Source organism: Tachysurus fulvidraco, chromosome 21, assembly GCF_022655615.1.
Source record: "Tachysurus fulvidraco isolate hzauxx_2018 chromosome 21, HZAU_PFXX_2.0, whole genome shotgun sequence".
Lineage (NCBI taxonomy): Eukaryota > Metazoa > Chordata > Actinopteri > Siluriformes > Bagridae > Tachysurus > Tachysurus fulvidraco.
In genome coordinates, this window is record NC_062538.1 from 22,428,151 (window position 1) to 22,440,650 (window position 12,500).

A 12,500-nucleotide genomic window follows, 5' to 3' on the forward strand; every position below is an offset into this window, starting at 1 on the left:
CACACACACACGCGCACACACACACACACACACACCATACATTCTGGCCACTTTATTAAGAACACTTCTATCAGTTGTATAGTGAGCTGCAATAAATTAGCCAGACCCTAAAAAAAACAGAACATACTGCATCAGATACTGGATGAAAAAAATCTGATCCGATTTTGTTAAACATCGAAACATCTGATCCATCAGTTACTTACATAGCAATAATAAAATGATCAGTATAGAGGATAAAAAAATAAGGAGGGAAAGAAAGAAAGAAAGAAAGAGAGAAAATATAAACAAGGAAAAACCTCAGAACAGAGATATGTACACTAAAAAGTGTGTGTTTGTAATTTAATCCTGGAGTGTGTGTGTGTGTGTGTGTGTGTGTGTGTGTGTGTGTGTGTGTGTGTGTGTGTGTGTGTGTGAACATGGCTGGTGATCTCCTGCAGGCCAAGAAGAAGTTCTATGACACGGAGTTGGAGAACCTGGAGAAGCAGCAGAAACAGATGATAGAGAAAATGGAGCTGGAGAACGCTGTGGGTCTGCGTGAGGAGACCAGACGAATCCGGCTGGAGCAGGAGAAAGCGCTGCATCGATTCCAGGACCAGATAAAACAACGCAAGAAGGAGGTGAGATGCTGAGCTGAACAAGAGAGACATGCCATGTGAGATGACCCCATGTGTTGGTGACATCAGGATCTGTGTGACTGACTGATGACCCGATGTGTTGGTGACATCAGGATCTGTGTGACTGACTGATGACCTGATGTGTTGGTGCTGATGTTCTACACAGTTCCTGACATTATGACATGTCTGTATTTTCCCAGGTGAAACATGAAGTTGAGAAGTTGCCGAGGAACGTGAGGAAGGAGAGTTTGAAAATCCGCATGAATGAGTTCCAGCTGACAAAAGTTACTGAGGTGAGAGAGAGAGATAGAAAGGAATTACAAAAGAATAAAAGGATAATAATTATTAATATATTAATGATAAAATAATATTAAAGAAATAATAAGTATAAAATAATTCACTGCAGTATGCACTATAGTCAGGGCTGCTTTTATTGATCAACTGTGTGTGTGTGTGTGTGTGTGTGTGTGTGTGTGTGTGTGTGTGTGATTGACAGGAGGAACAGTTTAAGGCAGAACAGAAAAATTATCTGGACACAACATTAAATAGCATCATCACTCGGAACAAGATGATGATCGCAGAGACAGAGCGCCAATGTCTCGAGAAAAAACAGCAACTGATCAGAGGTGTCTGTCTCTCTCTGTCTGTCTCTCGGTCCTCTTTCTGTCTCTCTCTGTCTCTCTTTGTCTGTCTCGTGCTCTCTCTGTCCTTCCCCCCCTCTCTGTGTCTCTCTCTGTGTCTCTCTCTCTCTGTCTGTCTCCTTCTCTCTCCCTCTCTATCTGTGTCTCTCTGCCCCCCCTCTGTCCCTCTGTCTCTCTCTCTCTCTCTCTCTCTCTCTCTCTCTCTCTGTCTCCCCCCCCCTCTCTATCTGTCTCTCTCTGTCTCCCCCTCTGTCTCTCTCTCTCTCTGTCTCTCTCTCTCTCTGTCTCTCTCTCTCTCTCTCTCTCTCTCTCTCTGATTTACTCTGACAGTGTACAGATTATAAAACACTTTGTTGTGTTTGTGTGATGTTTAGACAAGGAAGGTGTGATCTGGGAGCTGGAGGAGAAAAACCTGCATGAAAGATGGCAGCTCCTCAAGCAGCAGCTGAAGGATCAGTACTTCCTGCAGAGACACCAGCTACTGAAAAAACATGAGAAGGTCTTGGCTTTACACCCACACACACACCCACCCACACTCACACACACTCACACACACCCACACACACACACTACACAGTAATAATGGTCTATCCCACAGTGCAGCGTTATATATTACAGGTTTATAGTAACGCTTATCTAAAGTGTGGAGTCTCCAGTGTCAGGATCTGAATCTGTCTGATCTGTTTATTGTAAAGTGTGTGTGTGTGTGTGTGTGTGTGTTTATAGGAACAAGAGCACATGAACTGTTATAACCAGCGTATGATCGAGCTGCTTAAAGTCCGACAGCAGCAGGAGAAGAACCGACTGCCGAAGATCCAGCGCAGTGAAGCCAAAACTCGCATGGCCATGTTTAAGAAGAGTCTGCGCATTAACTCGTCAGGCAGCAGCGCAGAAGACCGGGAGAGGGTCAAACAGGTCGGTGTTACACGTCACTTTGTCACCGTCAGTGTGAAATCTCACCTGCATCTTTACGCCAAATCGTCTCTAATATTTCATCCAGAATTTTGACAGCAAAGTGTGTGTAGTTTTCCAGGCAGGAGGAGAAACGGCAGAAGGTGGAGCGACTCCATCAGCAACAAAAACATGAGAACCAAATGAGGGACATGATCGGGCAGTGTGACGGCAACCTCCGAGAACTCCAACAACTACAGGTGTATAACGCCATCTCTCGCACACTCTCTCTCTCGCACACTCTCTCTCTCGCACACTCTCTCTCTCGCACACTCTCTCTCTCGCACACACTCGCACACACACGCGCTCACACACACACGCGCTCACACACACACACACCCCTAGAGTGTGTGTAGAATATAGTTTCATGTACTTTTATAATCCTTTGTTCTCTTGAATATTCCAGTTGGTGACATTATTTTACATGTTGTGTTATTTATGTGACAAATCCGAACTGAGTCGGCTCCATCCGAACTGAATCGGCTCCATCCGAACTGAATCGGCTCCAACCAAACTGCTGTTACTGCATTTTCACTTTATCTTTATTGTAGTGTTTAACTGAGCTTTGGGGACGAGTAACATAATGAGCTGTGAAGGACGGAAGGAATCCAGCTTGATTTTTATTCCTTCACTCACATTTATCTCCTCTGTTGCATTTCTTTCTTCAGAACGAGAAATGTCACCTGCTGGTGGAAAACGAGACTCACAGGCTGAAAGCACTGGACGAGCATCACAACCATCTGCTGAAGGAATGGAAAGCGCAGCTGCAACCCCGCAAAAAGGTTCGGATTTTATCTCTGATACGTTGTCTGATCTTTAACCTCCGACATGGAACACAAACAAACCCTCAGCGGTGCTTAATTCGGAGAAAATAGAAGAATAAATCACCGTTTGGGCCGAATAACGTTTCATGTGTCTCTGGTGTTCGTGTCTGTAGCTCGATTACTGCACAGCAGTGTACATTTAATTACTATAAGATTTCCTTTTATTTATTTAGTGCATGCTTTACTTTTCAGATGAGTTTATTACGGGAAAAGTGAGAGATACTTTCCAAATCTAACACTAAATAAGAGCATGTGATGTAGCTAAGGGGTGGAGAAGAATGTCCCCTTAATCTCTGCTGCTTTGTCTTATGATTCATTATTGTTATTATTGTTGGTGGTGTTATTATTATTGTTATTATTGTTATTACCAGTGGTGTTACTATTGTTATTATTGGTGGTGGTGTTATTGTTATTGGTGGTGTTGGTATTATTATTACTGTTGGTGGTGTTGGTGTTATTATTATTACTGTTGGTGGTGTTATTGGTGGTGATATTATTATTATTATTACTATTACTATTATTATTATTACTGTTGGTGGTGGTATTATTGTTGTTATTGTTATTGGTGGCATTATTATTATTATTATTATTATTATTATTATTATTGTTATTTCATGTAGCAACACATTTGTTATTGTTTTCTTATATAAATTGGTTTATTGCTGTTTAATAAACTGCTGATGTTGTTGTCAGGCTCTGGAGGACGAGCTGAACCAGAAGAAGCGCGAGCAGGAGAACTTCTTCCGGATGAGCGAGGACTCTGAGTGTGTGAACCCCAGCTCTCCAAACAGATACACCAAATTCCTGCCATACACAGACTCGTCCACCACTTAGGACTCGTACCACAACCTACCGGTCACGGTCATGGTGTCCCTCTGGTCCAGGTAGATCGTTTGCTCGTACAGGAGTCACACACACTCTCTCTCCTCCTGTATGTGGTATAAAAATTAACGTTTTATTTTTATTTATTAAATAATCTAGAATAAAGAGTGACGAATCCACGACGGGTCTTAAAACCTAGAACAAATATGAAGAGTCAGAGATATAAACATATATTTTATAAGTCTTTAGTATTTTTTTTTCTGAGCTGGTGGAAATAAATAGGTTTGAAACGCATAATAAAGCCACTTTACTGTAGATTCACACCGAAGCCAGTAATCAGGATTTATTATTATTATTATTATTATTATTATTATTATTACTGCTTTTTCTGGTCAGTGTGATTATTTTATCAGCTTATATTCAAATCACTTTTCTAACAAACAAATTCTGGAAATATTTCGTGTCGCCAAATACGACGGTGTAAAGAAGGAAGGTTTTAAATTGGGTTTCTTTTCTGTTCCCTTTAAAATTGTTTTCTGTTGTTTATATAAATCTAAAGTGCAAATATTCGTGAGTTCTTAAGGTTCTGTTTCCTAACAAGTTTGTGTGTAAAATAAATGTTTAGTTCGTCTGAAGTTTTAGGTTTCATCGATGAAGAAAATTGTGTTTGTTTGTTTATGATTTACTGTAAAGCACGACACTGGATATAAACTGACATAAGGAGGAGAAAAAAAAAACATGCACAAAATATTAACAAAATTTATATATAAAAAATAAAAAATTAAATATGTGGATGTTCAAAAGAGTATCTCTAATATTAAAAATCTTTTCCTAAAAATGAAATATTTACTTTATTTAAATCTTTCGCTACAAAACTTAATGGATTATTTTGGGGCTCAGATATAATGATTATTCTCTAATGTTCTATAATAACAATTTATTTTAAATAATTGGAAAAAAAATTATAAAAAAGAGACTTTTTTTGAGGTTTTTAATCTAACGGCGATATAAAAACGTTTATTATTAATAATTTAGTTTACTGACACTTTATGCACCGACACTTCAAGTTCAAAACTGATGCAAAATTCTTTACCGACTGTTCGTTTATTCCTTTAATTGTTGTTCTATGATGCAGATAATCAGGTAGAGAGAAGATTTAAGTGAACTTTACAAACCCAAAAGTCATTTAAATCGGTTTATGTTCTGAAAACGATCCGACTGACTGCACGGTTTATCCTTCTTCTGTTGTGGGAATTATTTTTAATTTTAATTAAATTGCTATTTTTATTTTAACCGAAGGGTTTAAAGGGCTCGTTTGTGTGTGTGTGTGTGTGTGTGTGTGTGTGTGAAAGGGACCGTCTATGTACGGCGATCTAATAAAGTCCACTTTATTATTTATTCCTTTTTCCCTTGCTTTTTTGTTCGTGTCCGTAACGATGCAGAGAGAATTTACACACCGAACCGATCTGAAATGTTTAATTAGGTTTTATTGAAAACAAAAGAAATTGCACTTGACATGAAACGAGCTACAGGTTACAGAAATATGTGCATCCTGTAAAAATCACACATTCATCAGCTCATGAAAGCTTTCTTTCTCCTTTCAAAGCTCGGCCGTTTATTACGGCGGGTTATAAACACGTGACGCACACGTTCTGGCTTCCACCGTGTTGTGTCGGCATTTTATTAGCTGCGTCTGTTTAATAACCCGTCGTAGGCATTTCCTAATGTTCTGACTCGAGACACCAAAAATAAGTCCTCCTTTTAGATGTTTTGGTCAAAAACACCAGTCTTTGTGATTTAATACTGATGGAATGTACCATTTGTAGAGGGGTGTTTCCTAATAAACTAACACTGATGTAGTGGCGTTAATGTAGTCTTTATGTCGGTTCACTTACAGCTGGAGATTTCTGACACTGTTCGTGTTGTATTTATAAAAATAGACTAAACACATGATGCACAATCACATGATAAAAGTCAGTACTATAGACTTTATCGATCCTACAAGATTTATCCCCCTCGGTACATTTTGGGGAAACTTTTGGTGTTAATACTATTAGTTTAAAGGTGAAGGTCGTGAAGGCGTGACTGAGCGTTTTAAACCCCGTCCTCAGGTGATAAACACAAACCGAGCAGAAAAAAAAGTCTACACTTTAAAGCGACATGACTGCGTCTACAAAAAGGAGATAAAAATAAAACAGACGTAACGTTCCTCACTAAAGTACACTTGAAACCAGTCAAGCTCGCACACGTTAAACACTAAAACTGTTAGAATACTGAACGTAAGCACCGTGGTCGGTAACGTGAGACTGCCGAACAGAACCGGAGATATTTCATGTTTCGATGTTCTTCACTTTTGGAAGTTTTCTTCTTTAACCTTATCGAACGAACGGCTCGGCCGATCGGACGTGGTGTTTTTTTCTTAGTGTTCTGTCACAGCGGTGAAATCTGTGAACTTAAAGTAAAATAAAGGAGGGATGCGTCTATGCGGCGTACAAACGCGTTCCTTACTCACCGATACTGATGTTTAAACAAAAACGTATGGATCAGGGACGTAAGGGAACGTTCTTATTCCGGTTCCTGATGTGCAAAGGTAGCGGAGAAACTCCAGCGTGATCGTGATCGACGCATCCGCGGTGTTAAATAGTGCAAGTCGGAGCATTGCAGCAAAATATCACCCAGATGTGGCTTGAAAATGTGTAAATATGCAAAAAAAATGTCGATCAGGGTTTCAAACACTTTGGTTAAGGTTTCTGCGTTGTCACGGCAGCACACGGTAGCGCAAAGCTAATTCGTCCCTGTGAGAAATGACCGAGATGCTGATCCGTGATCCCGTACGATCGTTCCGCTTTATCGGACTCGGACGGAGACGTTTATGTTAAAGTCTAGAAGCTCTGAGATCTTGATTAGTAATATCGTTAATATTATAATATCGAGGCACGATAGATGGCACGAAGGCTGCAAAAAGTCACTTGTACGTATATACTGAGTTTGTTATAGCGCTAAAGATAAATATAAAAAAATAGTACGAGTTTCGTTAGCATGCATAGAAAAAAGTAGACGGGATTAACAGTGTGACGGTTCTTGTTGTTTCTCCCGAAGAAATGTCTCATTATAAAAACAAAATAACAAAAATTCCACCCATTGTCCCTAAAAAAAAAAAAGGGACGGTTAAAGACGTGACGCGAGAGCAAACGGACGTTTGACTCACAAACGAATGGAATGTAATGAGACTTGGAGTATAAAGTCCCCATAAATAACATGGACTAATTAAATAGATATGAAAAAGGGAGCTACTGAAAGGTACCTAGTGTTTCTTAGTTAAGTAATTAGAAGGGATCCAGCCCTCAGACATTAAACCATCACTTATATTTTTGCAAAACCACCAACCGGTGCTGTTCCTCTCGAGCACCTCGAACACGGCACCTTCTTTAAACCCTGGAGTTTGATCGTCTCCTTCGAAGTCCGCTACGGCTAAGAAAAGCTCTTCCTTCGGTGGATCTTTGATCAGAGGAGGCAGTTTGTCTCTCGGCGGCTGCAGTTTATCAGCTTTGGCAGGCGGTTTTGGAGGCACCGGAACCTTGAGCTTGGGAGGTTCCTCCTTCTCTTTGTCTTTGGGAGTTGGAGGTGTGGTGGCTTTGGGTTTTGGAGGCGGTGGTCGGGTTTGAGAAGCATGGACAGGCTTGTTCTCCTGAATGTCCTTCAGAGGTGCTTTGATCTCTGTGGAACTTGGTTTGTTTTCCGGCTCTGAGGTTTTCTTTGGTGGTGGAGGTCGTCTCGGGGCGGAGCTGGGCCTCTGAGGCGGCTCTTTGGGACCGGGTTTAGGGATTTCTACAGGATTGTGGCCGTTCTGCTGTTTGGGTGGACATTTGGGTTCGCCGGTACCGGAAGTTCCGTTCTGCTGGCTGGAGTCGGTGTCGGGAAGTTTAGATGGACGCAGTTTGCTCCTCAGGTTCGTGATATCGAGCTCGCTCTTGCTCGGCGGTTCTGGTTTTGCGGCCGGTGGAGGTTTCGGTCTGACGACCGGTTTCGGTTTCAGTAAAGGTGGAGGAGGACTGACGGATTCCACTTTCTCTTCTTGGCTTTCGGGTTTGGGCTTGGGCGGCTGCTTGGGAACCGGCTTCAGGTTGAACTTCTTCACTTCCTTGGCAGAAACCTTATGGCCACATTCCAACCCCATCTCATTCCTCAAGTGCAGAGGCTTGTTCTTCTCGTCCTTCTTCGGTTCCAGAGGCTTTTCGGCTTTGAACGGTGCCGGTTTGGGAGAAACCAGGGGCACGATGACTCCAGGAGCTGGAGGTTTGGGAGGAAGCGGTTTAGAAACGTCTGTTTTAAGTTTCTCCTCCAACTCCAGGCTCTTGTTGATCGACTCTCTCCTGGGAGGAAGAGCCGGCTTTTCCTCAGCCGGAGGTAAAGAAGGTGCCGGAGGCAGCAGACCGGGCAAAGGCGAGTTGTTTTTGGTGGCGTTGTACTTCCAGTCTCTCAGTTTGGGACGAGTGGCGAAGTCGGCAGTAGAAGACGGTTCGTCCGGGAGAGGTTTAGACCAGGTATCTTCTGCAGTGTTATTAGTAACAGAAGTGTCCTCCAGCTTCAGCTGAGCCAATTCACCAGGCGCAGGAGCTAAAAAATTGGGCCTGGAAGCGCTGCTGGTCTTCTTGTATTTATCCAAGAAGGTGACAGGAGCCCAACCTTCTTTGTCCTCTATTTGAATGTACCACCAACCACTCGAGTTCTTCTCAATAACCTGAAGAACAAATGACACAGAAAACCAAGATAAACGTCCAGACTTCTGAAGGTCTAATGTATAGGGCAGAGAAGAACATCAGAACATTTCACCGGAGAAACTGTGAAGATTAGAATCGACAACGAGCACAGACGAGGACGAGACGCCTCCGTTATTACACAGAGATGGAGAATAAAATAAAGAGCAAAAAGAGACGGAAGGAAAAGTATGGAAACTTTTTATACTTTAAAATCTCAAAAATTAAATGAGAATTTTCATATTTTTTGCTTCTCACCTCGACCTTAATTCCAGCCTGAAAGCTGATTCCATCAGGGATTGTGGTCTGAAAGTCAGCGATGGTGTAATATTCTTCCTCCACCTGTGGGGGCACCGGTGGCTTTGGTAGGTTCGTCCCACGGGGCTAAAGGACAAAAGAGGATACAGACAGACAAAAATGTCCATGAGTGCAAACTTAAAGTGACGACTTCTCCACTCGTCTGTCACAAAGAAATCCGTCCTGTTATTTTAATTGATATAAAAATGTAATAAAGAAATTCTCAGCTGAGGAAAGTTCTTACTATGGACAGATCTCGTCTAGGAGGAGGTCGCTGTCGCACATCCGCTTCTGCAGGTTAGTAAAATAACACCTTACTTTCACCATAATAATAAAGACCTGATTCCACTTTTACACAAACCTTAATGCTGCTCAGTGGATGGGGAAATCAGGGGAAATATTAATATTAAACATTTTATTTTCTATTTATTTACCACATTTAGGAAAGTGTGTGTGTGTTAGTGTTAAGTGTGTGTGTGTGCTAGTGTTAAGTGCGCTAGTGTTAGTGTGTGTGTGAGTGTGTGTGTTAGTGAGTGTGTGTATTAGTGTGTTAGAGAGCCATTAAACAGAGTCACTGAACACAGCTTAGTGACCCCTGAAACCTACTTTTCTTGTCACTAAAGGGACCGAATCTCTCTCTCTGGTTCTCTTTATTCTCCTTGTTGCTGCCGTGTTGTTTACACGCGCCGTCCAGGTCGTTAGCGCTCGAGTGTGACGACAGTTTTTGGCTTGAAGCATCAGATTTTTTCAAATATGACGCCGGAGCCCAGCCTTCTTTTCCCTGATACCTATATACACACACACACACACACACACACACACACATTTAAAGTAAATAATACTATCAATATTTAAATATTTGATCAAATAAAAATATTAAAGTCAAAATGAATCAAATGTCTGGTTCTTAAAAAACAATGTCCAGTTTATTCCCTTTTTATTTTCATAAAGAAACTGAAATCTGTATAATAATCAGTTACATATTACATATAAATTAATAATAATAAAGAGATTTTTTTTTTGCCTGATCTTCCACCAGCCTTCCAGATTTTTCTCCATCACCTCCACCGTCATTCCCTTCTCCAGATCGATTTCATCCTGATCACGAGCAGCGTACGGATAAATCACCATGTACTTCTCTTCTGGGGAAAAGAAACAAACCAGAAGCTCTTTAGGACCAGGAGCATAAAGTTCATCATTAACTAGAATAATAATAATTTTATAGTAAATAAGTACACGATGGTGACAACAGGCCCTCAGGGTTACATCTGAAACATCATCATGTCTAAAACACTGTTTACGCCACAGCGCCATGTTCTGGACCCTGATTGGTCAGAAGGTGTTGATTATTCCTCTGTAACAGCAGTGCTGACTGTAGTGAAGCTGCACATCTGGATTTACTTAATGTTTATGTTCTCACTCTAATATTAATGAGATGTCACAAGAGGGGGGGGGTGAGAGAGGGGGGATGGAGAGAGATGGGGGGATAAGAGAGAGAGAGAGAGTGTAATAGTTGGTCACTTGTGGTGTAAGGGGAATAAAGTCGGTGTGTGTAACAGGACGCTCGCTTCCCCGACACTCTGTGCTTCGTTATAAATATTAAATTCTGTTTATTTTTCAAAAAGGGAGAAAAAACTGAACTCAGGAATCATGCAGCAGCAGCAGCATCCAGTTGCCCCGGCGATTATAAATATAAAACACGTCACACTGATTTACATTCATGCAGCATGCAGCCACAACGAGGGGAAGCAAGAAAACACAAAACCCCACACAAGCGATGATGGAGGGAGGAGAACAACAACACATGGACTTTCTCTCCACCTTGCCCAAAACTCAGGCTGAACAGATCGCTTAAAGTACGCCGGCGACCCCCGAGCTTCGGCAGTGACCAGAACCTCCGGCACACTCCAGCAGCAGGGGAATCAAACACACACACACACACACACATATATAAAGAGCCTGTACAGTATGGTGTTTACTAGCTGTGAGAGGTGACATCACATCAGGAGACTTTTACATCACTTTAATGATAAAACAAATTAATTGTGATTAATTATTTATTGTGCTAAACGATTTTTATTATATTTATTGTGCTAAACGATGTCACACGACACTTTGAGCACAATCTCAGGCTGTGTTTGTTAGGAAACGTCACTGTTCTGTCTGTTCCTGGTCTCCTGATGACGCTGCCTGTTTCACCCAGAAACCCTCCATAAAGTTTACAGGAAAATGTAGAAGAGGTGAATAGGAACAAACACCCACACTCTGAAATACACACACACACACACACTCTGAAATACACACACACACACACACACACACACACTCAAATACACACACACACTCTCTGAAATGCACTGAAATACACACACACACTCTGAAACACACACTCTGAAATACACTCACACCCCACACACACCCTGAAATACACACACACGCACACACTGAAACACACACACTCGCACTTTTTCAGTACCTTCTTCTGCAGGCAAAGTGAAATCATCAGGATCGTCCTGAGCCTCCAGGCAGGTAGCAGGTACCCAACCCTGAGCATCCTCTGAACTCACAAACCACCAACCTGCAACACACACACATTAAAATTACACGATCTAACACACCGAAGCCCAACATCCTGCAAATCTTCCCAAAAATCAGGATTTCAATTTTTAAAAATTCTGAATATTTCAATCTCAATATTTTACATTTTAAAATTCAGCTGTTCGCTCCACTGCCTGAGCCCCAGCAGTGTGTCATTATAGAGCTGAGATCGGGTCTCATCACCTGACTCGTTCTTCTCGATGACCTCCACCACCTGGCCGACTTGGAGGCTGATCTCGGAGCTCTCCTGCTTATCGTAGTCTGTGACGGCGACGTACTGATCCAGGAGCAGCGGGTCGGTGGCGCTCGAGTCTCCTGCTGCCAGGAAACACAGAGTTTAACAGACGGGTTTGTTTCTCAACACAGCTACGGAGCAGAACAGACAGATGCTGCGTCACTGTTAGACAGAAAAAAGGAACTGTTTAGTAAAAAGAGACGAAAAACGAGACAGAAGGAAAGAAACCAGCACCAAAAACACAGACGTTACGACACGAGCAGAATCACCGTCAGCATCACGTGAGGAAAAACCCAAAGCCCTGATTTACACAAAGCCCCAAAACAGAACAATCAGACATGGTGAGATTATTGAGGGCTGTTTATTTGTATAGAATCATGTTATTCCTTGGGGGTGTAGCGCACACTCACACACACACTCACACTCACACTCACACACTCTGACCCGCTACACTACAGGAGAGTTAGACAGCCGTCTGTCTCTCTCTACATAAGGAATATGATGATTAATTATTATTGAGGTTATAGTGGGGCAAATGCACCACACACACACACACACACCGGGCCACAGCAGCAGTGTCTTACTACCTCGCTTTAGGAAAGAAGTCGCTCTCTCCACAATGCCTGATGAGAAGGAAAAAAGGAGGAGAGTCAGATATAGGGGCGGAGTCAGGGATAGAGGGTGGGGTCAGGGATGGGTGGGGTCAGGGATGGGGGGGATCAGTGATAGAGAGGGGTGGAGAATGTAGCAGTCAGAGAAAG

General features: G+C 42.1%; 2 protein-coding genes across 6 annotated transcripts in view; one reads left to right on the forward strand and one right to left on the reverse strand.

Moving 5' to 3' along the window:
- Positions 1-5,250, forward strand: part of stk10 (serine/threonine kinase 10) — a 32,094-nt gene extending 26,844 nt beyond the window's left edge. Inside the window, exons 12-19 of the mRNA XM_027158899.2 lie at positions 438-617; positions 815-907; positions 1,111-1,240; positions 1,630-1,754; positions 1,982-2,170; positions 2,281-2,406; positions 2,875-2,988; positions 3,724-5,250. Of these exons, the coding sequence (XP_027014700.2) occupies positions 438-617; positions 815-907; positions 1,111-1,240; positions 1,630-1,754; positions 1,982-2,170; positions 2,281-2,406; positions 2,875-2,988; positions 3,724-3,864 (1,098 nt within the window). The 3' untranslated portion in view covers positions 3,865-5,250. The remainder of the gene's footprint in view (positions 1-437; positions 618-814; positions 908-1,110; positions 1,241-1,629; positions 1,755-1,981; positions 2,171-2,280; positions 2,407-2,874; positions 2,989-3,723) is intronic.
- Positions 5,251-5,319: 69 nt separating this feature from the next.
- Positions 5,320-12,500, reverse strand: part of sh3pxd2b (SH3 and PX domains 2B) — a 21,011-nt gene continuing 13,830 nt past the window's right edge. Inside the window, exons 7-14 of one of the 5 annotated variants that reach the window (XM_047805325.1) lie at positions 12,300-12,362; positions 11,688-11,819; positions 11,383-11,484; positions 9,931-10,048; positions 9,513-9,694; positions 9,151-9,197; positions 8,868-8,993; positions 5,320-8,593 (exon numbers count right to left, since the gene is read on the reverse strand). In XM_047805325.1, the coding sequence (XP_047661281.1) occupies positions 7,157-8,593; positions 8,868-8,993; positions 9,151-9,197; positions 9,513-9,694; positions 9,931-10,048; positions 11,383-11,484; positions 11,688-11,819; positions 12,300-12,362 (2,207 nt within the window). In that variant the 3' untranslated portion in view covers positions 5,320-7,156. Of the gene's footprint in view, positions 8,594-8,867; positions 8,994-9,150; positions 9,198-9,512; positions 9,695-9,930; positions 10,049-11,382; positions 11,485-11,687; positions 11,823-12,299; positions 12,363-12,500 lie in introns of all 5 variants that reach the window. The other 4 variants (XM_027158901.2, XM_027158900.2, XM_027158903.2 and 1 more) reach the window with 4 other exon arrangements.